This window comes from Aotus nancymaae, unplaced genomic scaffold, assembly GCF_030222135.1.
Source record: "Aotus nancymaae isolate 86718 unplaced genomic scaffold, 86718_ANA_hifiasm-v0.15.2.pri h1tg000019l, whole genome shotgun sequence".
Classification (NCBI taxonomy): domain Eukaryota; kingdom Metazoa; phylum Chordata; class Mammalia; order Primates; family Aotidae; genus Aotus; species Aotus nancymaae.
Genome location: NW_026988431.1, coordinates 32,929,646 through 32,957,599, shown reverse-complemented (window position 1 = coordinate 32,957,599; position 27,954 = coordinate 32,929,646). Strand labels below are relative to the sequence as shown.

Sequence of the window (27,954 nt, the reverse complement as noted above, 5' to 3'; positions counted from 1 at the left end):
AATATTTAGAGACAGAGACATGAGGCTAACACCATTTGGCCTCTTCAAAGATGAAATGAAGGCTTTTCTTAGCTGTGAGTCAAAAGCAGTAAGAAATCAAGATGGAATATCCTTGTTTCTTGGGTGAGCTCTCTTGGGGAGTTTCTTCTGCTCATGCTGAGAGGTCTTGGAGCATTACACGTAGTCGTACTTGGAAGGATGAGATTGTCCCTCGTCCTCTGTGTGGGCACCCCCATCGTATATCTTCTTGCTTTTGGTGTTGGACCCAAAGCCAGTGCTGGCCTTGAAGCCTCCAGGCTTGTAGGCAACACTGTGGCCTGAGGCATGATAAGAAACAGCTTTGTAGCTGAAAGAAAAATAAACATTCCATGATTATAGAGGTCTTTGTTAGGAGGACCAGCCTCCTATTTACCCTAGACTGTCTCAGTCTCGGCACTGAAAGTCCAGTGTCCCTGGAAACCCATCAGTCCTGGGCAAACCAGGATAGTTAGTAACCCTAGTTTTTGGTACACTGGCTTTTCTGCCTCTGCAGTGGAACAGAAGTTCTGGCACTGTTTTAGAGCCTTGCTGAGCTGAGAACAAAATCCTCTGAGAATAAGATAATTGTGATTCCAAATGGACATTTTTGGATGGTGAAGAGAGGTATCCCCAAATCCTCAGTAACTAATGAGTTCCCTCTGTTAATCAGTAAAAATAAAGCTGAACCAGAAACAATGTCCGGGGAAACATTGTTACGTCAAAGGATCATAGAATTTGTGAGCTGGAAGGCACCTGTGTTCAGCCCATTGCCTTTACGCTGCTTATTTCATGGATGAGGTGATAGAGGCATAGAGAGAGCAAACAACGTCAGCAGCAGAACCACACTGGAATCCCGCTCTCCCCACACCAGTTCGATCTAGGGAGTTACAGCAGACTTTCTCAGCAGCAGCCGCACTGTTGACATTTTGGAACAGATGCTTCTTTGTTGTGGGACAGTTCTGTGCACTGTAGGGTGTTTAGCAGCGTCCCTGGCCTCTACCCATCAGATGCCAGTATCACTTTCCCCCATCCTCCCAAAGCTGCAACAATTAAAAATGTCTTCACGTGTTGCTAAATATCCCCTGGGGGGCAAATTACTCCTAGTCGAGAATCATGGAGTTACAAAACAATCTTAGAAGGAACCAAGATGGATGGATTTTTCTTTCAAATAGGATCACATTTAAATCAGTCTAGGCTGAAATAGTCTTGGTCTATTCTTTAGGTTCCTCCTAAAAGATAAGGTTCAATAATCTTTAAGTCAATAAAGTTCTTCCATATACCTAGAGTATTTTTTTTTTGGCTGCAAGTTATACATTAAAATAGACCCTGAACAAATAAAACGTCTGGTTGCAGCAGGACAGGGAGACTCACTTGGTTTCTTCTGGTGCCAGACCACGGCAGGCGATGCACATCATCACACCCCCAATTAGTGTGAGGCCTCCAGCGACCCAGCCCACGAACAGAGCTGCACCAAATGTGTACCTGGGAGGGGAGATGGTGGCTGTGAATGCTGTTGACTCGACTCTCCAGGCTCCGCCCACTGCACCTGGCTGTGCCTGTTCTTTCTGTCCTCACTTTTGGATTCCACATCCATCCCTGCCCATGCCCCCGAACACACACTCCTGTGGGTCACAGCCAACTGATCAGGTCCCCTGGAGAGTAGAACTGGGACTAAAGCTAGGGGGCAAAACAGCAGGGAGATTCTAGCATCACTTAACTGAAACATTATACATCTGATCTCTGCGAAACGTCTCAGGAAAGGGGAGCTCAGCACGGAAAAGAAGTGCCTCCCCTTGGAAGTTTCCCTTTGTGTTCCTCAAACAGAATGGGGACTGTTGTAGAACTCTGTGAATTACTAATATGTTTAAAGTCTATGACACAAGCTAAGAACATTATGCCAACAATAGGAAGACAAGTAATATGTGTGCAAACCTCTGCAACCTAAGAAAATACAGTACTTTAGATGTGCTTTAAAAGCACACACATTGGCCAGGCGCTGTGGCTCATGGCTGTAATCCCAGCACTTTGGGAGGCCGAGGTAGGCAATATCACCTGAGATCGGGAGTTTGAGACCAGCCTTGCCAGCATGGTGAAACTCTGTCTCTGTTAAAAATACAAAATTAGCTGGGCATAGTGACAGGTGCCTGTAATCCCAGCTACTCCAGAAGCTGAGGCAGGAGAATTGCTGGAACCCAGGAGGCGGAGGTTGAAGTGGACCGAGATCAAGCCATTGTACTCCAGTCTGGACAACAGAGCGAGACCTCAACAAAAAAAAAAAAAAAAAAAAAAAAAAAAAAAAAAAAAAAGCACACACATTTTAGCAGGATTAAAGTAAACAATATAAGCTTCATGACCAAGTGTAATATTAATATGTAGGTCAAAAGTGGTTAACTGAGTTCAGTCCTTGAAAAAGTCCTGGGAGAAAATTTACTTAGGCTATTTTTATTTCCTTTGGACTGGGAAAAAGACAGATATTTGGTTTGAGGGCTTCTGCCTTGGGATGAAGAACCCTGCCTCCTCATCCTACCCAGTGTGGATGGGGGCTGAACAGCAGGTCTTTTCCTGGGGCTCCTCCTAGGGGGTCCCTAGGTTATTTCCTGGTGACAGCCCTGCTCCTTGATACCCCTATAGATGGTTGAGTGATTGCTTAATGCTAATGATGATAACAACAATGCTACCATTTATTAAGCCCTTACTGATATTGTGATAAGCACTTTTTAACTACTATCTTGTTTAATTCTCCCAATAGCCACTGTGATAGTATTTGTCACTCGCATTTTACAGATGAAGACATTGAGTCTCAGCAAGGTTAAGTAACTTCTCCAATGACCCAGGAAGGACATGACATTGTCAGGATTCAAATTCAGGTCACTTTGACTTCAACGCTTTCATTGTTCATGCATCTTCTGGGCATGAGAGACAGTCTTCTTCCTCAATTTAGACAGTCTGGGTCAAGGTTAGCAAACCTAAATACTTACCTGGGACAGGCAAGAAACTTAAATGAGTGAAGTGAGCTAGATATAAGAACGTACTTCATTTTCTCAGCTGTAATATATGGGAAAAACCCCTATAAGCATGAGTCGGGCCATTTGGGTGTAGTGGGGATTGTGGTAAACTGGACAAAATGAGTCCTAGCCAAAAGGGCAGCTGCCTCTCAGCTGCAGAGATGGAGGCCATATAAGAATGAGGGTCCAGTGCAATGCTGCCAGATCTTCTGATGTTTTACACAAAGTTGGAAAAACAGAGTATGTGTGTATGTGTGTCTGGGGGTGAAGTCTCCTTGTACTAGGCACTAGTGGTGCTTTACCCGTTAACTGTTTCTGTGTCTCTTCCCTGGCTTGTATGTTCCTTTGCCTTTTCCTGCTGGCTCCTGTGGCTGCCTCTGGTTTAGCCACTGGCTTTGGTTTAGCCACTGAAGCCACTCTGCCCACAAGGACTGACTGGCACTGAGATACGAAAGCTCAGCTCTTTAGTTTGGAGTTGAGACAACTGTGACATATAATTCATACTGCACAGCGCCCCTCAGGATCAGGCCGAGTCCAGGGCTTCACCTGAAATCGCGCCCATGCTTGGCTTTCCTTCCTTCCTGGCCCTGCCTCTCTCACCCACTAACCAGTCTCCCTTTTCTTAACAAACTCTGGCACTGGGATCCTCTTCTCAGGATCTGTTTCTGAGGAACCCAACCCTAACTCTTCTAATTTTTAAAAGCTGGCGATTGGTTCAGATTATAAAATGAAATGTTTTGTACAAAACACCTTGCAGACTGTGTACAGTGTGAGGGCAGGCAGTTTGCAGCTCTAGTACAGGGCTTAGGCTCTGCCAATGTGACATACAACACATAATAGAGTTGGGGAACAGGAGAAGGAGGGTGTCCCAGGACCAAGTAGGGCACTGGAACCAAAGCTCCATCAAGGTGACTAACAAGGTCTTTCTTTGCATCTGGTCTGTCTTGTATGACTTCTGGGTGGAAAAAAATGAGAAGACAAAAGAAAGGGAAAGACAGCTGCCCATTTATGGAGGGAGAAGTTCAGGAGTAGTCTTAATTCCAGGACTGAAGTTGCCTGCCCATGGGACAGCGGCCAATGCCAGGGAGATGGTGTGAGAGAGTGATGGCAGGTATTAGTGCCAAGTGCAAAGTGGCTAGTAGATGGCTCCTCTGGGCAATGACAGTGATCCCGGGCACCCAAATACTCTGGGAAAGGTGGGCTCTTCTAAGTAGGGTGAGCAATCATTCTGGTTTGCCCATGATGGAGGAGTTTCCCAGAATGTGGAACTTACAGTGCTAAAACTGGGCAAGTCCCAGGCAGACTGGAATGAGTTGGTCATCCTACTTCTAAGTTGCACCTGTAACTAAGAGACCATGAGAGGAACATGGAGTAGGATCAGGGGAGCTTTTGGGGGCCACTTCCTTCCCATTCTTGAAATAAAGCAGAAATATGAATGGGGATTGGAGTTCCAGGGAGCCAGTGGTAATGGATTTATCATACTCTCACTCTCTGTCTGTACCCTATGTTGGTGTGGCTGGAAAAATGTCAAGTGCATGCATCCAGAGATGACGGGTCACTAAGATCTAATATTTATATTTCTTCCCAAGAACAAGATCTTTCTTTTTCAGGAATTTGTTCCAGCTTCTTGCTATGGGATATATCCCTTACTTTAAAGGGACTAAATGAATACAGGTGTTGGTATTGCTTTTCTATCTTTTAAAAGTTCTACCATCATTCAGACACCAAATTGTGGTGGGGTTTCATCTCCCTCTGCCAGGCTGTACCCCGTGTGAGAGTGGGGACTTTGTATCTCCAGCACTGTGAACATGTTTTGGCTTACAGCAGGTGCTCAATACATTTGTAGAATAAAAGAATTAATGAGTGAGAGAAAGAAGCAGCTGTGCCAGGAAGGAATATTACTTTTCTCAGCCGTACTGCACCTTGCTAATTTCTATTCAAATATTTACCTCTTCCTAGCTGGGTTCCTGTGATGGACTGTAGATGTAAGTTGATGTTCATTTACTTGCCTGGGTTAATAGTGCCTGTTTCGTTGCCATCACAATGGGGCTTGTGTAAGAGTGTTAGATAAATACTGTGAACTGTCACTGTATTTCAATGCAAATGTCAGATCAGCCTCAAGTCATATCACCAAGGATATTTCACTGAAATGAAGTTTATGAATTTACTGGTGATTGTTGATTTATGATATGGCATGGTTGTCTCTGATAAATTTTTGCTATTTCAGGCACTGACAGTCACATTAGGCACATGTGTTTAATCAGATTCTTATAACAATATTTATCATGGTGAATGCCAACACCTAGATTAGGAGGTTACCTGGTCTGAACAGTCTGCACCATCCCACCCATGCCGGTGTACATGTTAGCGGTGGACATCCAGAAGTTAGTAACCAGCATGTTGGCAAACACGGACACTCCAGCAATTGCACAAAGACCTGTGGGCAAAGAAAAAGAAAGCTCCAGAGTTAGTTTTAAGGAATTACAATGTTTCTGAGGCAGTTTATGCCTGAATGAGTTTAGATGAGTAGGCTGCAGAATATTGTATCCCTATAACCAAGTATTGAATTCTCGCTATGTGCTAAATATTGTGATAGGTGCTTATAATGTTTTATCTCACTAATTGTAGAAGAATATGTGTGTGTACAGAAAGAAATTTTTTATGTATCTTGGGACCATACTTGAATGGTCCAAATATTTTGGGTCTGGTTCTTTGGTAATGTCAAGATAATTCCCTTAAAATCACTTTCTAAAGCCTTGCCAAGAAAATGCTTTTTAGGGATCAAGTCACATGACTCTTTTAGGGTTGAAAACTTTTTTTTTTTTAGCTGAATTTAAGATTTAAAAGCTTACTAAGGTTTTTTGTTTTGTTTTGTTTTGTTTTTTTTAATAAAAAACCATTTTTAAAAATAGAGATGGGGTGTTACCATGCTGCTCAGGCTGGTCCTGAACTCCTGGGCTCAGGTGATCCTCCTGTCTTGGCCTCTCAAAATGCTGACATTATAGGCTAAGGACCTCTTATATTGGGGTTGGAGTGGCAGCTAAAAAGGACCTTAGCACTCATGATACACAATTGGGCCTCCACACTCAGATCATGAATCCCAGTATGAAAAGTTCTGAACCACATTCAGCAGTGGGAAGAGTCATGTTTTCTCTACCCAAATGATTTTGCTTTGGCATTCACAGAAGTGGGAACTCCAGGCTCTGTGTTTACCTGAGATGATGAACATGATCCCAGAGGTCAGTGTCATGTTGGCTTTGGCAGAGTCCTCCATGCTGCCAATGCGGATGCATTTCAGGGCAAAGATGGATACCAGGAGGCCAATGGCACCCAGGACGATGCCCACGATCATCAGGGCTCGCACCGCCTGCAGCATGGCTGTGGGACAAGGGGCAAGACACAAGCAGACGAATAAGACTGTCTCAACACACTTGATTAGGCTCTGGTTTAATAAAACAAAGCAGGCCAGGCACGGTGGCTGACGCCTGTAATCCCAGTACTTTGGGAGGCCGAGGTGGGCAGACCATGATGTCATGAGTTTGACACCAGCCTGACCATTATGGTGAAACCCCGTCTCTACTAAAAATATAAAATTAGCTGGGCAGGTGGCACACACCTGTAATCCCAGCTACTCAGGAGGCTGAGGCAGGAGAATCGCTTGAACCCAGGAGGCAGAGGTTGTGGTGGGCCAAGATCGCGCCACTGCACTCCAGCCTGGGTGACAGAGGGAGACTCCATCTCAAAGATAAATAAATAAATAAATAAAATAAAATAAATAATAAATAAAACAAAGTAACAACAACTAACCAGCACCAAACCTCTGAGAGACAGCAAAGTCCATAAACTGAATCTTGCCATTGTCAAAGGATGTGCAATTATGGGAAATACAAAATGCGTCACTTACAATTATCTGACTGATGAAGGACATGCACTCAGATGTCTACAAAATCAGAAAATTATGGATAGTTGGAACTGGGAGGGCCCTTGGATTGTATCTATTTCAGCTTCCTCATCTTTCAGGCCCTGACTTTATAGCTGGTGCCGTGATCATGGCAAATTAATCCAGCATGGGTATCTGAGTCAAACTGGGCAGATGAGAACCTTACACAGAATGTTTGTGCTTTGGACACAGAGAGCATCAGGCCAGTCTCTTTCCAGGGGCTGAAAGCATAAGATGCTGTCCTGGGAGTCCATGGTTTCCTGCAGGTGGTAAGCTATTGTATAATGGCAAGCAGACCAAACCCAAGAGAGAGGTTAAGAGCCCTGACAGGTTTTGAGCTCCTGACTCCAGCTTTTCCTATGGTCCACATACATGCTTTCCTTAGGTTTCAGGTGCTATCCTAGCATCATTATTATTCTTTTTAAAAAAATCCCTACCTGTTTGAAGTAATTCAGGTTGGGGTTCTGTTACTTGAAATCAAGCAGTTCTAACTTATGCAAGATGGTTTCATCAGTGTCTAGACATGCTAACCTTTAAAGCCTTATTGTTTATGGAGAGTTTCTACCCTTTCAGGTTCAAGGTCATGACCAGAGAGCTGCTGAAGCCCCTTGCAGATGTGAGGGACCTCTCATGCCAAGTCTTACAGCTGCAAAGAGACTGCATCCCACACTGTGGTGTCAGAGAAGAGGTAAAGGGCATCCTTTTTCTTTTGTGGGCAATTGCCAATTTTTTTCCTAGTTATATAAGCAATCTACTCATTATAAAAATTTCAGGATGAGGCCAGGCGCGGTGGCTTATGCCTGTAATCCCAGCACTTTGGGAGGCCAAGCAGCTGGATCACCTGAGGTCAGGAATTCAAGACCAGTCTGGCCAACATGGTGAATCCCCACCTCTACTAAAAATACAAAAATACTCGGGAGGCTGAGGTAGGAGAATCGCTTGAACCCAGGAGGCAGAGATTGCAGTTAGCCAAGATCATGCCATTGCACTCCAGCCTGGGCAACAAAAGTGAAACTCTGTCTCAAAAAAAATAAATAAATAAAATTCAGGATGTGTAGAAAACTATAAACAGGAAATAAAAAACAATAACCTGTTATTCCAATTCTTGGAGATAACTACCTTTAGCATTCTGGTGGGTAGTTTTCCAGGAAGGAATTTTTTAAAAGGAGAAGCAAAACCCTGATGAGGCTCCCCCGCTGTCACCTAGACCCCAGGGAGCAAGTCAGAAGCCAACTAGAAATGCAGATGGAGACCTCGCAGAGTTTTAACTAGAAGGGGATTGAGGGGTACAATCAAAGGAAGTGCCGTTCCTACCCTCAGTGAGATCAGTTAGTAGCACCCAGGCAACACTAAAATTTGGGAATGGAAAAGAAACAAGAGAAATGATTAACACTTTTTCTCTTTGAAGGAGATACTGAGGGAATCTGCCTATACAGCCGTAGGCAAAAGGCTCAGAGGAAACTGTAAACAAAACGGGAAGTTCTATCCTGCCCTAGTTTTCACAGGAGTCGCTACTTTTGATTGAAAGCCAGTAAGAAATTTTCAGACATTAAAAAATGTAATCCATGGGGGAAAAACCCTACAATGCAGGTAACGTAATTATCACCATTTTATGGTTGAAGAAATGGAGTCTCAGGTGAAGTAACTTGTCCAAGGACATACACCAAGGGAAAGGAGGCAGAGCTGGGGGTCAAATCCAGAACTGCCTCAAAATCAAGGCAGGTGGATCACCTGAGGTCAGGAGTTCAAGACCAGCCTGGCCAATGTGGTGAAACCCTGTCTCTACTAAAAATACAAAAACTTAGTCGGGCCTGGTGGTGGATGCCTGTAATCCCAGCTACTCGGGAGGCTGAGGCAGGAGAATCGCTTGAACTCAGGAGGTGGATGCAGTGAGCCGAGATTGTGCCACTGCACCCCAGCCTGGGCAACAAAAACAGAACTCCGTCTCAAAAAAACCCAAAATCATTACTTTTCCATCACAACACATTGCTTTGAGGCACCTTATTCTGGAAAAACAGGTAGAATCCTGGCTTTCATCAAGGTGCAAGGATCTGTAAGTGCTTACAGAATGTATCCTTCAAACTTGGAGACTCTGAAATGTATGCTAAGAATGTGGAAGGAAACATTCTCCAAATCATCTTAGGGAATAACCTGGCCTGGTAGATTATTTATAAATGTGACTCTCAGGATAGCAGCATTCCCATCTCCTCCAGCAGTCCTGCGAGAGAACTCTCTCCAGTCACCTTGGGAAGATTTCCCTCTCCCATAACAGCCAACATTAGTGGAGCTGCCAGAAGGTGTGTGTCATAAAGGAATTTGTCATGCCAGAAAATCGGCAATCAATGAGAAATATTGAAAAAAGGAGTTAGATAATGTAGAACTTGTTAAAGTGCCTTCTGCCTTAGCAGCCTTCTCACCAGATATCTGTCTGAAGTATGAATGACAGTGCCCAGCTATTCTAGTTCTATCCCATTGATGTCCATAAACTTGATTCTGATTCTCTTCTCCCTAAAGAAACTTCTGTTTTAATGTTGCTTCTCTGCTGGGAAGAGAATTCTACAAATAATGATCATTAGTCTTGGTCCTACTAGCAACTCTCATGGGTGCAGGTGCCAGTAAGTGGGAGGAAATTAGCTCTACCACTCATTGCCAGAAACCCCTGTGCATGGAGATGCATGGTGGTAAACTGACCTTCCCTTCCACCTGCATGGTCCTACCTTCTGGGATCCTATTCTTCTCTGTAGATAAGTAAACAGAGAAAACTTCCCCAAAGCAGGTAGCAGGTAGGTTTCTCTTTTAGCCATTCTGTCTCTTACTTGATATTCTGATCAAGAGGCTTATCAGCTGATAAGAGGTGAGTCAACAGGCTCTAAAGGCTGATTCCCTGCACCAAAGTTGTGACTACAGCATTCTTCCCAATGAACAATGAAGTGTTATCAGACCTCAAGGGTGGGCAGGATTCAGGGCTGAAAGAAGCAAACAGAGAAATGGGAACTCAGTGTTCCCTCCCTGTTGCAAAATAGTTTAATCCCACAAGTAGCTGTGGACTGACAGGTGAGGTGCCCTTGGGTGTGGTTTTTCAACTCAGGCTGCACCTGAGCATCTTCTGGGGGAACTTTTAAAGAAATATTAATGATTGTCTTCACCCCCAGAGATTTTCATTTAATTATTCAAAAACAAAATTTCAAGGAATAATGTGAGAAAATGACTTTCAAGGAGGGCACAGCAGAGGCACTCAGAGTGGAGAGCTGAGCTGAAAGGGAGTTCCCAGGGGCTGGCATCACTAAGTGGAAGTGGGAGTGAGGCTGATGGGAAAGCAGTTCACCAGCAGCCAAAGGCCTGGACTGGGGCCGTGGTGGGGTGGGGGATGGGAGGAGTCATACATTCAGGCATAGCTTGGTCCTAGACTGGGGACAACAGGGCTAATGGAGGAGCCCACAGGAGGGGAGCACAGAATATGGTAGTCTGAGGTCAGACCCCAGAGGAAAGAATAAGATGGGAGAGAATAGATTCTCTAGAGATCCCAGGGAATCAACACAGAGGTCCTCTGTACCTTGTAAAATTCTACAGACAGTGTGACACCAGGTGAGTGTTATTAGGTACATCATTTAAGCTCAATGAAAATGAGTCCTGGCCGGGCACAGTGGCTTACACCTGTAATCCCAGCACTTTGGGAGGCTGAGGCGGGTGGATCAACTGAGGTCGGAAGCATGAGACCAGCCTGACCAACGTGGAGGAAACCCCGTCTCTACTAAAAATACAAACTTAGCTGGGTGCCATTATGGGCTCCTGTAATCCCGCTTGAATCTGGGAGGCAAGATCACGCCATTGCACTCCAGCCTGGGCAACAAGAGTGAAACTCTGTCAAAAAATAAAATGAGTCCTCCATTCTGGAGTGAATCAGATATCTCTTGCTTAGATGTGTGAGGCTCAGATGCTACTTGGCGCCAGCATAAATCTAAGCCAGGCTCAATAAATATCAGTTTCCTCTTCTTCCCTAAAAAGAATGTACCCTTGGCAACTCCACATGGCTTTGACTTGTACTAACTGTATACAAACCTGAATCCTCTCACATGATGATTAAATACGGTTGAGGATTTGAACAGCCACGTGTGTGAGCTGCTATGGGCAAGAGGGGAAGAAAGTTTGAAAAGAGGAAGAAAAGAAAGACCTGAACCTCACAGCACCTAAGTAGTGGGGAAGATCAGGAAAAGTGGACACAAGACCCGCCATGAGCAGGGGAGCTAACTGATGGGAGAGGCAGCACAGGTGGGTTTCTGTCCTCACTGACCTTCCTCTTCACCTCTGTTGTGATTTGAATGTGTGTTTTCCTCCAAAATTTATATGTTGAAACTACGAGGTTAGGTTTGTAGGAGGTACCCTCAGGAAAGACAGTAGTGCCCTTATAAAAGGCCTCGAGGGAGGCTGTTTGTCTCTTTTGCTCTCTGTCCCTTCTGCCATATGAAGACACAGCGAAAGGCACAATCTTTGAAGAGCGTGAACCCTTACCAGACACGGAATCTGCTGACACCTTGATCTTGGACTTCCCAGCCTCCAAAACTGAGAATAAATTTCTGTTGTTTATATATTGCCCAGGCTAAGGTAATCTTGTTACAGTAGCAGGAACCATCTAAGACATCCTTTAAAGTGAGATCTAGCTACAACTCTGATGTGTCTCCCTACCAAGAAATGATGCTGCACCACTGACTAAGCCATCCTAGGGCATGATGCTTTGTGGTAGCTGCCCCTGCCGTCTATGGGGACGATAGGCATTCTGGTTCCTAGCTTTTCTCATTGAGAAATCACGGCCAGCAGCCTCATTTACCTAAGATGCAGGTTCTCTTAAGCTGTGTAGGCCTATTCTCAGCTCCCTGTGGTGTCTTCTTCATATGTACAACAACGTGTAAACATTTAGATGTTTGTCTACATATTTGAAGAGGCATGCTGATGCTAAAATATTTTTCTCTTTTGAAGAGAGGGCAAGCAGCTTGACTGAAAACCAATAGACGCCCCAACTTTATAACTAACTTATGATCACTTCATCTTCTAGGGCTGGTTTCTTCTACCAGAAAATGGGGAAAGGCAAACTGGTTTCACAACTAGTGAAACCTTCAGCCAATAGCAAGAAGAAATAAACAGACAAGCTCCTTTAAAAAGGACACTTATAAGAAGTCTCATTTATTTTCCCCTTACGGATTTTTGATTTAGATTTTGTGAAACTGTTCTCTGGGTTAAATGTGGTTTGGTTTAAAACCTCATTCCTGTGTGTGTAAATATGATTTACAGGTTGATAGGAAACTCCGTAACTCTCCAGTGGCTGTTGTTTTTACACACTGAAGCAGAAAGGGGAAAATGTAGCTAGTCATATAACAAAATCAAGACCCTCAGTGCCTGCAAAGGGGCTGAGATATAGTGAGGTGCTCAGAACATGGGTAGGATGCGGATGGGAAGGGAGAACACAGGACCCTAAGTCATCTACTTTGGATATTTGAATTCATAAAATGTGCTTGATTTTGGAGGAAAAAAAAGTCTAGAAGATCAAATGTCCCGTTTGAGAGCTCTCAGTGATGCAGACACAGCAGTGATGATTTAGTAATGTCAAGAGCTAGATCAAATGGATCACAGAACACTTTTTTTTTTTTTTTTAAAGACAGAGTTTCACTCAATTGCCAGTCTGAAGTGCGGTGGTACGATCTCAGCTCACTGCATCCTCCGCCTCCCGGGTTCAAGCAATTTTCCTGTCTCAGCCTCCTGAGTGGCTGGGACTACAGATGCCTGCCACCACGCCTGGCTAATTTTTTCATATTTTTGGTGGAGACTGGTTTTCACCATATTGATCAGGCTGGTCTCGAACTCCTGACCTTAGGTGATCCACACGCCTTGGCCTCCCAAAGTGCTCAGGTTATAGGTGTGAGCCACCACGCCCGACCCAGCACTTTCATGTAAATCTTACTGTGAGGCATTTCACAAATATAGAAAGTGAGGTCCAGAGATGTAGGTGGCCAAGCTGTGCCCTTGATTCCAGCTCACTTCCCTCTAACTGTAAGGTTTACCACTGTACCAAATTTAGTTCAAATGTTTGCAAATACTTTAGAAAAAGTATTACTTGACTGTGATGTCAAGCCAGGGACATGAGTTTGCTGTATCTTTGCCCCGTCTCCATTCTGCTCATTCTTGGCCCTTTGCTCTTCCCTTCCACTGTTTCCAGGAAAGGCATGTGTGAATGGGGTGCAAGTCATCCATGCTTTAAACTTAGTTAATACTCCTAAGTTCGCATCGTTGATTATATTGTTACAAATGGGTCAACGCCCATATGCCCTCTGCTCTTACTGTACTCAAGCCTAGACCAAACTCTTCAATTCTGAAGGCAGCACATTCCTGCCTTTAGAAACAGGGTCTGGGCAGGGGAAAAGAGCACAGACTTGGAAGTCTTTCAGCCTTGTGTTCGCCTCCTGTTTCTGTCATCTTCTATTCACAGGACTTTGGGCACATCCTTCCCTCACCCCCAGCCTCCAACTTTTTAAACCTAAAGCTAAGACATATTTTCTGGATTTTTGTAAAGATGAAGCTGAAGAGTCAGTATGTAGTTCAATAATACATAGTAGTTATTTTTATTTCTGGCACTGTCCTCAGAGCACTCCATGCTGTATTGACTGTGTGGAACGCAATGAGATTGAATCTTGAGCTATCACTTATACAGAGCTGGTAATATACAAGTATATAGTCGTGCTACCACCACCATTTACCTCACTAATCTATCTGTAGTTTACATAATACAACTTGTCGCATTGAATTACATTCTTCTATAGCTGTGAGTTCCAAAGAGACATGATACATTTTTGTCAGACAAATGAAAAGTTAAGTGAGAGTTTGCAAGAACAGAGATTGTACTTAGGAAGAATTTAATAACTGGTAATGATTATTATAACTATTTACTATTTTTTTGAGGTGGGATCTTGCTCTGTTGCCCATGTTGGAATGCACTGGCATCATCATAGCTCACTGCAGCCTTGAATTCCTGGGCTCAAGTGATCCTTCTGCCTCAGCCTCCTGAGTTACTAGGCTTACAGGTGTAATCCACTGTACCCAGTGATGATTATGATTATTAAGTAAAGTATTATAGGTATCTGCCTTGTGTCTTTCTGTAAACACTTTAAGGCTTACTTCTCTGCTAAAGGGTGGTACTTTTCTGGGTTCTAGGTCAAAATTAAACTCTCTGAGAGAATCATTGCAAACTTACATTTCTCCCTCCAGGCATTTCATCCAGCTCCTCTGCTTCAGGTCTCTCTTCCCCAGGTCTCTTGTCATGCTCAAGAAAATAGTTTAAACAGCTGTTTCTGATGGGAAGTTAGGCATTAGGTCCTGGCTAATTGTTACTCCTTCTGGCTCCTTTAGGAGCTGCACAAGTGTCCTCTAGTGCTGTTTTATCTCCTGGCATTGTTGCCTTTAGCTTTTGAGTTTCTTTCAAGCTTTTTCTTCCTGGTAATCTTCCTGCCCATTCTTACACTCTAAATATTTTTTGTTTGTTTGTCTTTGTTTTTTGAGACAGAATCTTGCTCTGTCACCCAGGCTGGAGTGGAATGGCGCGATCTTGGCTCACTGAAACCTCAGTTTCACGGGTTCAAGCAATTCTCCTGCCTCAGTCTCCCAAGTAGCTGGGATTACATGTGCCCACCACCATGCCTGGCTAATTTTTTTTGTATTTTTAGTAGAGATGAGGCTTCACCATATTGGCCAGACTGGTCTCAAACTCTTGACCTCAGGTGATCCACCCGCCTTGGCCTCCCAAAGTGCTGGGATTACAGGCGTGAGCCACTGCGCCTGGCCTAAATATTTTTTAAAAAATATTTTATTTTTAGAGATGAATGGAGTTTCCCTTTGTTGCCCAAGGTGGAGTACAGTGACATGATCACAGTTCACTGCAGCTTCTAACTCTAGCTCCAGTGATTTTCCTGACTCAGCCTCCCGAGTAACTGGGATTACAGGCATATAACATTGCCCAGCTAGTTTAAAAAAAATTTAAATGTACTATAGAGATGGGTCTCATTTTGTTGCCCAGGTTGGTCTTGAACTCCTGGTCTCAAGCAATCCTCCCACCTTGGCCTCCCAAAGTGCTGGGATTACAGGTGAAAGCCACCACTCCCAGCTCCTGTCCATTCCTTATCTAAGTCATCAAATAGACACTTGTATTTTGGGGTGCCAATTTGTAGTGTAGCCACTCCTGCTGCACGAGGACTGTGCTTCTAAGTCCATACGCTTCTTGAAGGCCACAGATTTTCAGTGATTTAAAGTACCTCATTTCCCGCAAACTCAATCCCAAGAAGTAGTTTTCCTGGCTTTTGGTGGAATCCTCTTTCCTCAACTCAGATAGGCAGAACTGGGGTACACTTCTGTGGTGGCTGCTGGGAACTGTCCTCCAGTTCCCAAGCTGGCTCAGCCCAGCTTGACTTTTCACAGCACAACTGGGAGACAGGACACAGAGCAGCATCCACTTCCCCTCCCCAAGGCCTCTGTGCTTGTTGTGGGCCATGCTGGGTTTTGTGGGAGTTGCAAGACAGGCACATCAGAGTCCTCTGGCCACAAGCTTACCGACAGAGCTTACCAACAGATGGTCTTGTGACCAACAGTTTCCAAGAGCCCTCAGTGAATTGCTGCTGGTCCTGACATTTACGTTTGCTGTCTTCCAGATGGCATTTGAGGAAGTCATTTCTTCCAGCTTCCCTAAAATCCTTCTCAGAGAGCCAAGGACCTCTCATTTTGTGGGTCTGAAACATCTTAGGGTTCCATGAGTGGCAACTGGGTTTCCTCTCTAAGAGGTCTTTGTCTGGCCTGACATGGAATAACAGTACCTAGCACCACCAACTCTCCCACCTCTCTTCCTCCCTCTCTCCCTCTCTACCTTCTTCCTTCTCTCCCTCTCTCCCTCACTCACTGTTCCTTTCTTCCCCCTTACATTTTGAAAAAAATGTGCTTTTTTTCCATGGCCATATTTACATTCCTCTGATATGAAATACCAGGGAATTTTTACATTGCAGAAATTTACCTCAAACCACTCCTCTTTCCTGATTCCAGGCCACCCCCTCCAAAATGTCTAGCTCTGAAATTACACACTATATATTATCTTGTATCAGATGATAGTTTACACATATAATTCAGTCATATTTGTTTGAATATAAATTAATGGTATATCTTCTTTTGCAATCTCATTGGGTTTGACTCTTTGGTGTTCAAGGAATTATCTGTCTCGCAGAACTGAAATTAGCGTGGTTGATATGTTGCAGCCCAGGCAGTTACTACTATTCAAATGCTCCCTGTGGTAGACACAGTAGGTGCTCACCAAATAGCTATGTGCTCCTACATCTCCCGGCTCCTGGGGCCATATGCCTAGTTCTGGCCAATGCACTGTGAGTGACATGTTACTTTCAGATTGAAGTAGTTAAGAACTGTTCCTCCTTCAAGCCTTTCTTCTCTTGCCCCAGCAACTTTGAATAGTGTAGCTACAAGCAGGCTGCTCTTCCTACAGTGGACTTTATGTGAGGAGTAAGTAAACTTTTGTTGTGTTAAGCCATTGAGATGTTTAAGTTTGTTTGTTGCAGCAGCAGACATTAACTGGTCTGACTGACAGAGTCCCTGAACTCTAGTCTCTGCCACACAGTAGGCATGCAAGAGATATTTGTTAAATACATGATTTGATGAACAAATGAATCTGTTCCAGGCAGGAGGAGGACCTTTCTATATATGGAGCCATAATAGCCAAAAATTTGTAGTACAAAAACAATGTACTGTCCTTTTTGGGGGAAGACCATGACCTGTTTTTTGTTCAATGGCTTGCATAAACACTTCAAATGAACTATTTGTACTATTTAATTCAACTTAGTTTATCAATCCTTTGCTGAATACTCACTCTACCAGGCCCTTTTCTGGGAATGGGGGAAATAATTCTTATCTAGCTGAAGGGACCTGCCACATAGAAGCTGAATGAGACAGATATACAAACAATCAAGTTAATAGCTGAAGTTCAGACTCGAACAGAACTCCTTTAGTGAAACTCCTCGTTTCCTCCTCTCCTGACTCTTCCTACTGAATGATCACTTTCTACCTAGTGCTCCAAACACCTGTGTCAAAGCCCCATGACATGTGTTGCCTTTGCTTTGATATTTATGCACATGCCTGTCCCCTCCACTGGAATTTATGGTCCCGTCAAGACTGGTTTTGTGTTTACTCTTTGTATGTATGCAATAAATGCTTCTCAGATTTGAGAGCAGTGTCATGAGGGGTGAATATGCTCAATGCTATGATAATGCTCTGGGTTTGGTACAGAGACTTGTGGAATCTTATTCAATTTGGGGGCTTGAGGAGGTTTTGGGGGAGATTAGTGAAGGACAGTTGGGGTGGTGGAGGGAGGCATTCAGGGAAGCAGGAGCAATGGGTGTCCAGGACCAAGTCCGGGGTACACTGAAAGGACAGAAGAAACAGGATGGGGGAAGAGGATTAGTAAGAGACCACCAGGGAAGGTAGGCGAGGGGTTAGGAAGGCTTGGTGTTGGGCTGTTATGTGTGCAACTAATTAAGCTTGGAATGGGGAACCATGGAAGGTGCTTGGGTTTTGAAATGTCTAAAGAGATGAGAACTGAAAACTGGGGGTTGGTGATTGAAAGACTCCCCCTCATCCTCTGCCATGTCAAAAAAGCAAACATCCTAAAGAGATGAAGGATAGAAACCAGACTGAGAAAGGTTAAGGGTGAGAGGTAGAAAAATTTAGTCTTTTAATTTGGTTGTCAGTGACTCAGGAGAGAGACAGAACTTGACAATGATTAGGATTAACAGATTTCCTCGGAAAGGAGGCCATATGCATAAGTGAGGAGAAGAGATGAAAGAGGCAAGAAGGAGAGGGGCTGACCAGCAGGGCATCATGTGGCATGAGGCCTTCAGAGCCCTGCTGGAGAGGTTGACCTTAGCAGGAAAGTAGGGAGGGGAATCTTGTTCTATCAAGGGGGAGAGGAGGAGTTACTCTGAGACGGGTCTTGGAGATAGGGTCCGTTGATGGAACAGGAGTGACAAGTCAGTGGAAGCAATGGGGTTTGCCCATTTAGGAGAGTGGGAATATTCAGGAACCCCATGTATGCAGACTGCGATACAGAGTGAGCAAGAGATTGATCATATGTCATGGGGCCCTGAGAAGAGGTTATTAAACATGAAGTCATAAGATATCATGCCTTAATTTTGAATATGAAGACAATCTTTTTTCTCCATATGATAGTTAAAATTAGACATAACTAGCAGCTCAACATTCCATGTCGCATTTCCTGCGTCTCATCTCCCCCCTCCCACTGCAGCATAATCCCTCCTCAGTCTGGTTCTCTTTCTTCTGGCCAGGTTCTACCTCCCTCGCTTCCTAAGCAGGTCTTTCCACAGAGTCAGTGATCCTGTTGATCCTGCAATGAGTGGCTTCCAAAAAATGGAGTAAACAACCCAATTCTTCACTCTGACACCCATCTTCTATTTCTTCCTGAAAATGAACTTGGATTAGTTGAATTGCTTTTCACAATTCAATTCAGTTTCAAGGGCTCTGCAGCCTCTTCACAATTTCTTGCAAATATATTTCCATCTACTTGTTTATAAAGGTATTTGTTTCAGAGAGGAAGAGCCTAACATTGTTCTCCTTTCTCCATCACACGCACATCTGGGTCACTCCTTGGAGCCACTAATTAGCTTGATCTATTATTTTCTTGTTTGTTTTTAAAAAATACAAATAGAGCTCCCATATTATTCAGAATGCAAAGCTGCTATGATACATATTTGAAGTAATTATCTGTATTAAAAGCAGGGGCTTAATTTATTTCATCTTTAGGGGTGAAAGGATGTCACATTGTAATTATATTTATATTTTGACATTATTATATAATTATAATTATGTAATTATGTTTTGATATACATTGATTTTCAGGACAGTATACCAGATATTCTTAATACAAATGCAGAAAAAGGATATTTATAATTTAATGGCAGTATTCTTTTTGGCACCCACAGAGACTCCAACTTTGAAAAATTTAATTGAATTGGAAAGAAAATTAAATTAAAAACAAAATACTCAGCATCCTGCTTCCCTATTCCCATGTACGTGCAGGCAGGAGCAAGCCACATGCACATGCGTAATGCACACAATTTGTTTTCTCCTTGAGAAACACGAGTTTTTTCCAGGTATCATGAATGTACCCTTAGAATAGACCCATTCTTCTCGAGACTGCCTCCTCACTAGCGATTCCTTCGCCCTGAGTATGAATCCTCCCATTTTCTCCTGTATGACTGTTGCCCTATTTGACAGGAGCCAACTTCTCTTACTCACACCTTTCATTCTGAGCTAAAGCTGCCAGGGTCCTCATCCAGAGGTGGGATGGGCTCAGCGCAAAACACCCGCTTCCCTGCGCTCACCTGGCCCACCTGGCCCTGCCCCGGGGTGCGCGGCGCCTACCTGGAAGGCCCAGGATGGTGAAATAGGGCCTGCACTCGGTGAACCCCGAGCTCTGCCTCACGCAGCTCCTCCAGAGCCCTTCGTACTGGAACACGGAGGTGACGGGGTTGTCATACAGGTCCTGGGTGCTCCACATGTCCATCCCGGTGGCCGCGATGCAGCCCGCCAGCCCCAGGATGGACAGGAGGAACGCCACCACTTGGCATGTGGTGGTGGACATGGCCCCGGCCCGCCAGCCCTGCCGCCTGCGAGGACCTGCCGCCCTCCTGCTGCCGCTGGGAGCTCTTCTAATCAGATGGTTTCCCTAGGCGCTCAGTATTTGCTCACAGTGTTTTCCTTAGATAGCTCAGTTTCACTCTTGGTTCAAGGGCATTATTTTTACATTTGTTAGAGAAGCCGCCCCAAGAGGCACTTGTCTGCGCTTCGCAGGCTGGGTGGGTTCGGGCAGAGCCGTGCCAGGGTGCAGAAGGACTCTCCGCTCCAGGCCCGACCGGCCTCTCTCCAGCTCTCGCTCCTCCCTGGAGCGCCGCCATCTGGAAAAGGCTGATGTGTCCCTACCACTGGGAATGTGACTGGAGACCACTTTGGCTGACCTCGCTTAAGATGGCCCTGGGAAGCACCCATGGTGCTCCGTCTTAAACCAGACTTTTCACATTTTCCTCTCGTAACTCACAAACGACTTTTCATTGACATCTTTCCGTTTTGATCTTACAGAAATGGGTAGGGCAGGGATTATTATCCCCATTTTATTTTTATTTTTATTTTTTGGTGAGTCAAGAAAAGTACAGATAAGGGACTTGTTCCCAGTGCCTGGAACCACAGATACTCTAAAAACGGCAGGTGTGGGGCTCCCACCTCCGCTTCCAGTCCAGGGCTCTTTCTCTATTTCCATGTGGGGCAGCAGGGGCAGGCAAAATTGTCCCCACTTTTGAGAACAGGAAGCCAAGTCCTAGAGCAATGCTTTTGGTCCACATGCCCTGGAACTGGAATGAGAGAAAGTCAGGGATCCCATTGATTTCCATCTCATCGTTTCACTTGTGCCACAGGAACCACATGAGGACTCTGTAGCTAACACAGAAGGTCCCACAAAGGCCAGAGGAGGAACCAGGGCTGGCTGGGCTGAAGTCCTTGGCCTGGTCACTGAGAAGCTTAGGATCTGCCCCTGACACTGTTCCTAACTTGCTGTGTGCTGGGTGGGTTGGGGGCAAACTTCTAAGCCCTTGTAGGAAGTTCTTCATCTACAAGTGAGATCTAAACTAGAACACTCCAGAACCTTTTCGGATCTCATAACACTATCTTCTACATTTTGCAGAAAAGTTTTCATAGAATTGGTCAAAACATTAGGAATTGTATAATCACAGTAAAGAGAGACTTGGCTGAAGACATCAGGGGTTGTGTTTTGTCTATACAACTAAATTTTGCTAGAGAATTGGTTGACTGACATGGGGGTCGGGTATGTCTGGCCTCTGAACCCAGAGACTTTTTTTTTTTTGAGATAGAGTCTCACTCTGTTGCCCAGACTGGAGTACAGTGGTGTGACCAGGCTCACTGCAACTTCTGCCTCCCGGCTTCAAGCAATTCTGATGCCTCGGTCTCCAGAGTAGCTGGGACTACACATACACACCACCACACCCGGCTATGTTTGTATTTTTAGTAGAGCCTTGGTTTCACCATGTTGCCCAGGCTGGTCTTGAATTTCTTAGCTCAAGTGATCTGCTTGTCTCAGCTTCCCAAAGTGCTGGGATTACAGGCGTGAGCCACCATACCAGACCTCCAGAGATATTTTATTTTTATTTTTATTTTTGGAGAGGGAGTCTCACTCTGTTGCCTAGGCTGGGGTGCAGTGGCGTGATACTGGCTCACTGCAACCTCCACCTCCTGGGTTCAAGTGATTCTCCTGCCTCAGCCTCCTGACTAGCTGTGATAACAGGCACCTGCCACCACACCCAACTAATTTTTATATTTTTAGTAGAGATGGGGTTTCACCATGTTAGTCAGACTGGTCTCGAACTCCTGACCTCAAATGATCTGCCCACCTCAGCCTCCAAAAATGCCGGGATTGCAGGTGTGAGCCACCGCTCCTGGCCCTCCAGAGACATTTTAATGAGACTCCAAAATCTGAATTTCAAAGCCCTGAAACACAGACACAGATACACACCACACTTGCACACACACACCACATACATACTCCAATCTTTAACCTTTATAGGTCTTTATAGATTCTCCAGGAAATGAGCCTCTGTGTCTGAACATTTTGTTATCTTGGGTGCACCCAGCCACCACTCCCACAGCGTTATTCCCAGCAAACACAGAACGCAAATAGGGAAGAACTACTCCTCATTTGAATGGCGGCAGCACTCCCCTTCACTGTACACCTTACTTTAGGTTCTGTGATCAGTATTTCTAAAGAGTGGATCACGAAACAGAAAGCCTAAAATAAGAGGCTAAGCAAGTTACATGATTTACAGTGAAGTAGTGTTGGTGGCTCTGTATCCCTTGAGTTGAGTTAGAAGACCAGTTCTAAAAGGAGGGAAGGAGACAACTAGAAGTGACGCCGGTTTCTGCTGGTTGGCATCGATTCACCAATTACGTTGAAAGATGTTGGAATAATTCAGGAATGATTCTGCCATTGTTTTTGTGGACAGAGTCTATCTTACTTTTATTTCAACCATCAGGCAGGTTTTTTTTTTTTTTTTTTTTTTTTTTGGTGACCCCTACATGGTTTGAACATTTTAATTCTTATTTTAAAAATTTATTTCCTTAAAAAAATTGTTTTACTGTAAGTTCTGGGATACATGTGCAGAACATGCAGGTTTGTTGCATAGGTACGCATGTGCCATGGTTGTTTGCTGCACCTATTGACCTGTCATTGAGGTTCTCTCCCTTCACCTCCCCAACCCCCAACAGGCCCCTGTGTGTGATGTTCCCCTCCCTGTGTCCATGTGTTCTCATTGTTCAGCTCCCTCTTATGAGTGAGAACATGTGGTGTATGGTTTTCTGTTCCTGTGTTAGTTTGCTGAGGATGATGGCTTCCAGCTTTATCCATGTCCCTGCAAAAGACATGATCTCATTCCTTTTTATGGCTGCATAGTATTCCATGGTGTACATGTACCACATTTTCTTTATCCAGTCTGTCATTGATGGGCATTTGGGTTGGTTCCATATCTTTGCTATTATAAATGGTGCTGCAATAAACAGACATGTGCATGTGTCTTTATAGTAGAATGGTTTATATTCCTTTGGATAGATACCCAGTAATGGGATTGCTGGGTCAAATGGTATCTTTTTATTCTTAAAAAGCTCTATCGATTTGATTTTCAGATGTTCAATTTATGACATTTGTCTAATCCTCCCCCCACAATACATATCCATTTGTTATAACACCACCAAAAACAGCTTGAAGATGAAAAAATAAAAAAAATAGTTGATGAAAGTTATCTATTTTTCGTCTATGGCAGTTCCTTCCCCAGTTTCCCTATGTAAATGTTTTCATGCAGAGTTTCAAAATAGGAAAAAATGTTACTCAGGTAGTAATGAATTAAGCTTTCTTTCTTGGCTGAAATGGTGACAATGACACTTTTTTGAAAGTGGAAAAAGTTAATTTTAAAGAATAAACTAAGGCTATCTCTACCTAGGCAGAATACTGAATGAGAGGAGGCAAATTGTTAAGTCTACACACTTCTTCTGTGTGAAATAAATATTGACGTGTTTTAAAACACCTGGAAGATAGGATTTTTCACTTCCTGGTGAGTTTTCTGGGCTCTGAGCAGACTACTATTTTAGCCGTATCTGCCAAAAAATGAATGGGGGTCTGCAGAGGAAAATAGGACTTTCTAATTTATGGCAACAGGCTTTATTGAAACATATCAATGTATCTCTACCAGATAAGTCTGGGTATGATTCTGCTTAACAATATTGGGGTTGGTACAACTTTGTTTAATCACCTTTAAAATGAGCTGCATTTTTTGCTGACTTTGTAGGGGAAATCATCCATGCATTCAGGTTTAAATACGGCTCTGGCAGTGTCACTTCAGGTTGTAAGTTTCCAGGAGCTTATATTATTTTACTGACATTGGATAAAACATTTCCACCACTTTTTATCACACTGTCTATGGTAATTAGGCAAAAATGGTGGCATAAATAGCAATAGAAAATATTATAGCTAGGAATTAGGAAGAAGTAAAATGAATATACTAGTGAGAAAAATAATTGACACATCTATTAATGTTTTCTTCCAAATTATTACCACATCATATATCCCTAATTTCTAATTTCACCTTTTGGTGTTCATAATAGAAAATCTGGAGAGAATTGAACAAATTGCTCACAATTTTAAACCCTAGACAAAACGTTTGGCATACTTCCTTCTTACCAATTCTCTGCATGCATTTTTTACATAATTAAAGGATAATGTAGCTTGATGTTTTGCTCTTTTCACTTAACTGTATTAATTTCACCAAAGCTCTTATAAACATCATTTAATATGAGTGCATTAGTATTTCATTATATAGAAGTGCTACTATTCACCTATTTTTATATAGTTAGATTGTACCTCCTCCCATTTTTTTTGAATAAATGGCAACGTTATGATGAACATCTTACATATAACTCTTTGTCAGCATTTCTAATTACTCTTTTAGGATAGATTCCTAGGAGCAAAATTAAATTGTCAAATACTGTGAAGTTAAAAAAAATTTTTTTTATACACAACCATATTGCTTTCTATGAATTTTATCCTAACAACAGTGTTTGAAAGTTCTTATCTCTTTACATTCTAGTCTACATTGTGAATTTGGTAAGTAATATATGTATATGATTGCTTGTTTTAACTTGCATCTCTTTAATTAGTTTGAGCCTTTTTAAAAAAAAAAAAAAATGTGAGTTCATGTCCTTTGTAGGAAAATGGATGAAGCTGGAAACCATCATTCTCAGCAAACTAACACAGGAACAGAAAACCAAACACTGCATGTTCTCAATCATAAGTGCGAGTTGAATAATGAGGACATATGGGCACAGGGAGGGGAACATGACACACTGGGGTCTATCAGGGGGTGGTGAGTGAGGGGAGAGATAGCATTAGGAGAAATACCTAATGTAGATGACGGGTTGATGGGTGCAGTAAACCACCATGGCACATGTATACATAACAAACCTGTAAGTTCTGCACATGTATCCCAGAACTTAAAGTATAATAATAATTTTAAAAACTCATCATCAAAAATAGAAAAGAAAGAAAACCCAACAAATATGTATGAAACATTTAGTTCTTTTCTTGAATTATCAGTTTGTATTCCTTCCTCATTGATTTGCTAGAATTTTAGCACTTTCTCTATCAGTTTATCTGAGACATGAATTTGTTAAGGATTTTAATACGTTGCCGTAATTACTGAAAATATCTTTTGGCATTGATTATTTGCTTTTAAATTCCATTCATGATTTAGAAGAAAAATAATGTATTTTATTTTATGTTCTTCCTGGTGCCTGATACGTAAGGTATGCTCAATAAATATTTGTTGATTGATATAGTCAAATAAAATTACATTTTCTTTGTGGTTTCCTCCACTATTTCCATGCTTAGAGAATCATTTTCCATTTAAAAGATAGTTATTCTATAATTATTTTGTTATTTTAAAATATTTAAAATTATCTCATATTTTAAAATAATTAATCTAGGATCTATTTTGGTATATTTGTTAGTTATACTGTGATTACTTTTTCCTTCCAAAAACTCTAGTCAGTTACTTCTGCAGCATTAACTAAATAACCTTCCTTTTCCTTCATTGCTTTGTAAAACCTCCTCTATCTTATATTAAACTCACATATATATCTTTCTGATTTTAGATTTTGTTCCATTAATGTTTGTCCATCTTTATGCCAAAGCATACTTTTAATTATCAAAACCTTAAAATTTGGTTGAATATGTGGCAGTGTTAGCCCATCACTTTATTATTCTTAAAAAAAAAAACTTTTGTTTTTCATCTGCTTCTTCTTATACGTATACACTTTGTCAAGTTCCCATGGGGAAGCTCTTACTGGTATTTTGATAAGAATTCTTGTAAAGGAGAAGAGCTCAGGCTCTGAAGAATGTTCATATGGTTTGAATCTTCATCTTGCTATTTACTGCTACAGTGGTATTAGGCAAATACTTTAACTTCTTTATGCCCGTTTCCTCATCTATAAAATGGAGATAACACTAGTACTTACTTCACAGGGTAGTGGCAAATAGTAAAGTATGTATAGGTAATTTATCTAAAATTTTTTTTTGAGACGGATCTCGCTCTATCATCCAGGCTGAGTGCAGTGGTACAGCCTCAGCCCACTGCAACCTCCACCTCCTGGGTTCAAGCGATTCTCTTGCCTCAGCCTCCCAAGTAGCAGGACTACAGGCATGTGCCACCAAGGCCAGTTTTTTTTTTTTTGTATTTTTAGTAGAGACGAGGTTTCACCATGTTGGTCAGGCTGGTCTTGAACTCCTGACCCTCCAATTAGTCAGGATTAGATCCCACATTAACCTTCTTCTCCAGCCAAGGTCATTCTCTCATTGCCCCTGAGTAAGACTTGGGCGGTGGCACCCTCATGGCTTTGCCCATGCTGTTTTTCCTTTCTGTATTGCTGCCATCTCCAAATCTTAACTCCTTTTCACAAGACACTTGTGGTTTTTCCACCTTGATGGAGTCTTGGAGTTTCACCCTCCTCTCCTGCAGCACTGGCTCTCTGCCCCCTCACTTGGCATATTGTCATACCCAGCCTGGTACACTCATATTTTTGGGAATAGAAGGCCCACAGATTCCTGAGGTTATAGGAAGCTCTCCATAAATCGATGTATAAAAGAATAAATCACTGTATGATTCAAGTCTTCTCTTGTTACCTTTTTTGTGTGTCTAAGTCTTGACCCTGCAGTCAAATGGCAAATTCCTGGGGGAGAAAGCCCCATATTTTCCATTTCTGATCCTCTTTACATTATCACCTTAGGTCACCTTAGATCAATGCCTCTCTCAAGACTTCAATATGTATTTATGGAAGAAACAAATAAGCAAAAATAAAAATGACAATTTTATTCATTGTCTTACTCTCTTATCTGAGTGAGACATTTTTAACATTCTCAGAATATAAATATCTTGTAAAAATCCAAGTATATTACAACTTGTTTGTAGACACTAGCTACCTAAATTTTGGTATTATAATCAAAACATAATTCACATGATCAACAGAGTTATGAACATAAAACTTTTCTGTAAATTTTTCTGTCATAATAAGAACAAGCAGTGATTCTAGACCAAAGAAAAAAAAAATTTTCTTGTGACTTGAATTTTTCTTCTAGTTAAAATGACCAATGTATTAAGCAAATAAACACAATCCTTGTATAGTGAATATACCAATCCGTGGAAGGGGCACAACAGCCTGCAACACCTTTCCCTCCATGGCAGTGCTCATTTGCCACAGCAGAAGCCCCTGTGCAGAGAGCATCCTGAGTCTGGTTCCTTATCACCAGTATTTTCTGGAGGTCAGGAACCTGGATCCCCAGAGCAGGGGCCCATCGACGTCCCAGGGAAGCACAGTCACTTAGTTCTTTTTCTCTGCCTTTTTCCTCTGCCCCATTTCTATCGCTGCTGCTTACTTAGGTGTCCCTGGAGGCTGAGCCCAGGCACAAAGACGCCTGAAGACAGAACTCTATTCAGGAGGTAGGCAGTCACCAACTCAGAGAGGGGAAATCCCAGGGCTGAAGGAAGAAAGTGCCCGAAGTCTGGACTTCCTAGTCCTGTTTCTATCGATGATTGAGACTATGCCATTGCTAGCATAGGAGTTAATGAAAAAATATATTCCTTTGGGATAATTGGCCACCATCCAGTTAGGGGAACAGGAGCTCAGACAGCTCCAGAAAGTTCCTTTCCCTCAGGTTCCCGTCCTCCCATTCCACCCTGTGCTGGTGGCTCTTGCCCCTGTCAAACATGAATCACGGTTACTCCCTCTCCAGCAGTCCCTGTCGTGGTGCCCAGGCAGAGACTGCAGTTTCCTCTCCACCTCCAATCTCTCTCTCCAGCCAGCCAGGCACCTGGCCCTTACCTGGCAGCCCCAGCAGGGTGAAGTAGCCCCGACACTCAGTGAAGCCGGAGCTCTCTCGGACACAGGAGCGCCACAGCCCCTGGTAGTTGAATACAGCTGTCACGGGGTTGTTGTACAAGTCTTGGGTGCTCCACTGGTCCATGCAGGTGGCAGCAATGATGCCCGCCATCCCAATCAGTGAAACCACGAACCCCAAGCCCTGGCAGGCAGTCACGGCCATGGTGGCACACAGTGTCAACACAGAGCCACACGACAAGTGGACAGCGCAGTTCTGAGACTGCTGAGCGTAGAGATGGAGTTTTCTCCGAGAGGCTGGTGCACACGTCAGGAATGGGCCATGTAATGGAGGCGGTTACTCACCAGTGCCACCTGGGCTTGCCCTACTCCTTTATCTATCGAAGTGAGATAATTCCCACAATGTGGTACCAAGAGCCATTTGTTTTCCGCCATATGTAC

General features: G+C 43.2%; 1 protein-coding gene and 1 long non-coding RNA gene across 3 annotated transcripts in view; one reads left to right on the top strand and one right to left on the bottom strand.

Annotated features, from left to right (window-relative positions):
- LOC135275881 (uncharacterized) overlaps positions 1 to 27,954 on the top strand; it is a 92,250-nt gene that overhangs the window by 30,727 nt on the left and 33,569 nt on the right. The window contains exon 4 of the long non-coding RNA XR_010343457.1: positions 7,537 to 7,651. This is a non-coding gene — a long non-coding RNA (uncharacterized LOC135275881). The remainder of the gene's footprint in view (positions 1 to 7,536; positions 7,652 to 27,954) is intronic.
- Positions 175 to 27,718, bottom strand: CLDN18 (claudin 18). 2 transcript variants are annotated; one of them, XM_012451148.2, is made up of 5 exons: positions 27,499 to 27,718; positions 6,237 to 6,401; positions 5,343 to 5,460; positions 1,390 to 1,500; positions 175 to 346 (listed from the first exon to the last, which is right to left on the bottom strand). In XM_012451148.2, the coding sequence occupies exons 1-5, from the start codon at positions 27,716 to 27,718 to the stop codon at positions 175 to 177; spliced, it is 786 nt and encodes a 261-aa protein (XP_012306571.1). The 2 variants fall into 2 exon arrangements, with proteins under 2 accessions (XP_012306571.1, XP_012306570.1); XM_012451147.2 differs by lacking the exon at positions 27,499 to 27,718 and adding an exon at positions 19,435 to 19,654.

Excerpts from the sequence above, each read along its gene's own strand:
- CLDN18 (XM_012451148.2), bottom strand. The coding sequence starts at position 27,718 with ATGGCCGTGACTGCCTGCCAGGGCTTGGGGTTCGTGGTTTCACTGATT. Across the intron at positions 1,501-5,342 it reads GTGCAGACTGTTCAGACCAG|GTACACATTTGGTGCAGCTC; the intron begins GTAACCTCCTAA and ends CTCCCCTCCCAG. Across the intron at positions 347-1,389 it reads CTGGCACCAGAAGAAACCAA|CTACAAAGCTGTTTCTTATC; the intron begins GTGAGTCTCCCT and ends TTTTTCTTTCAG.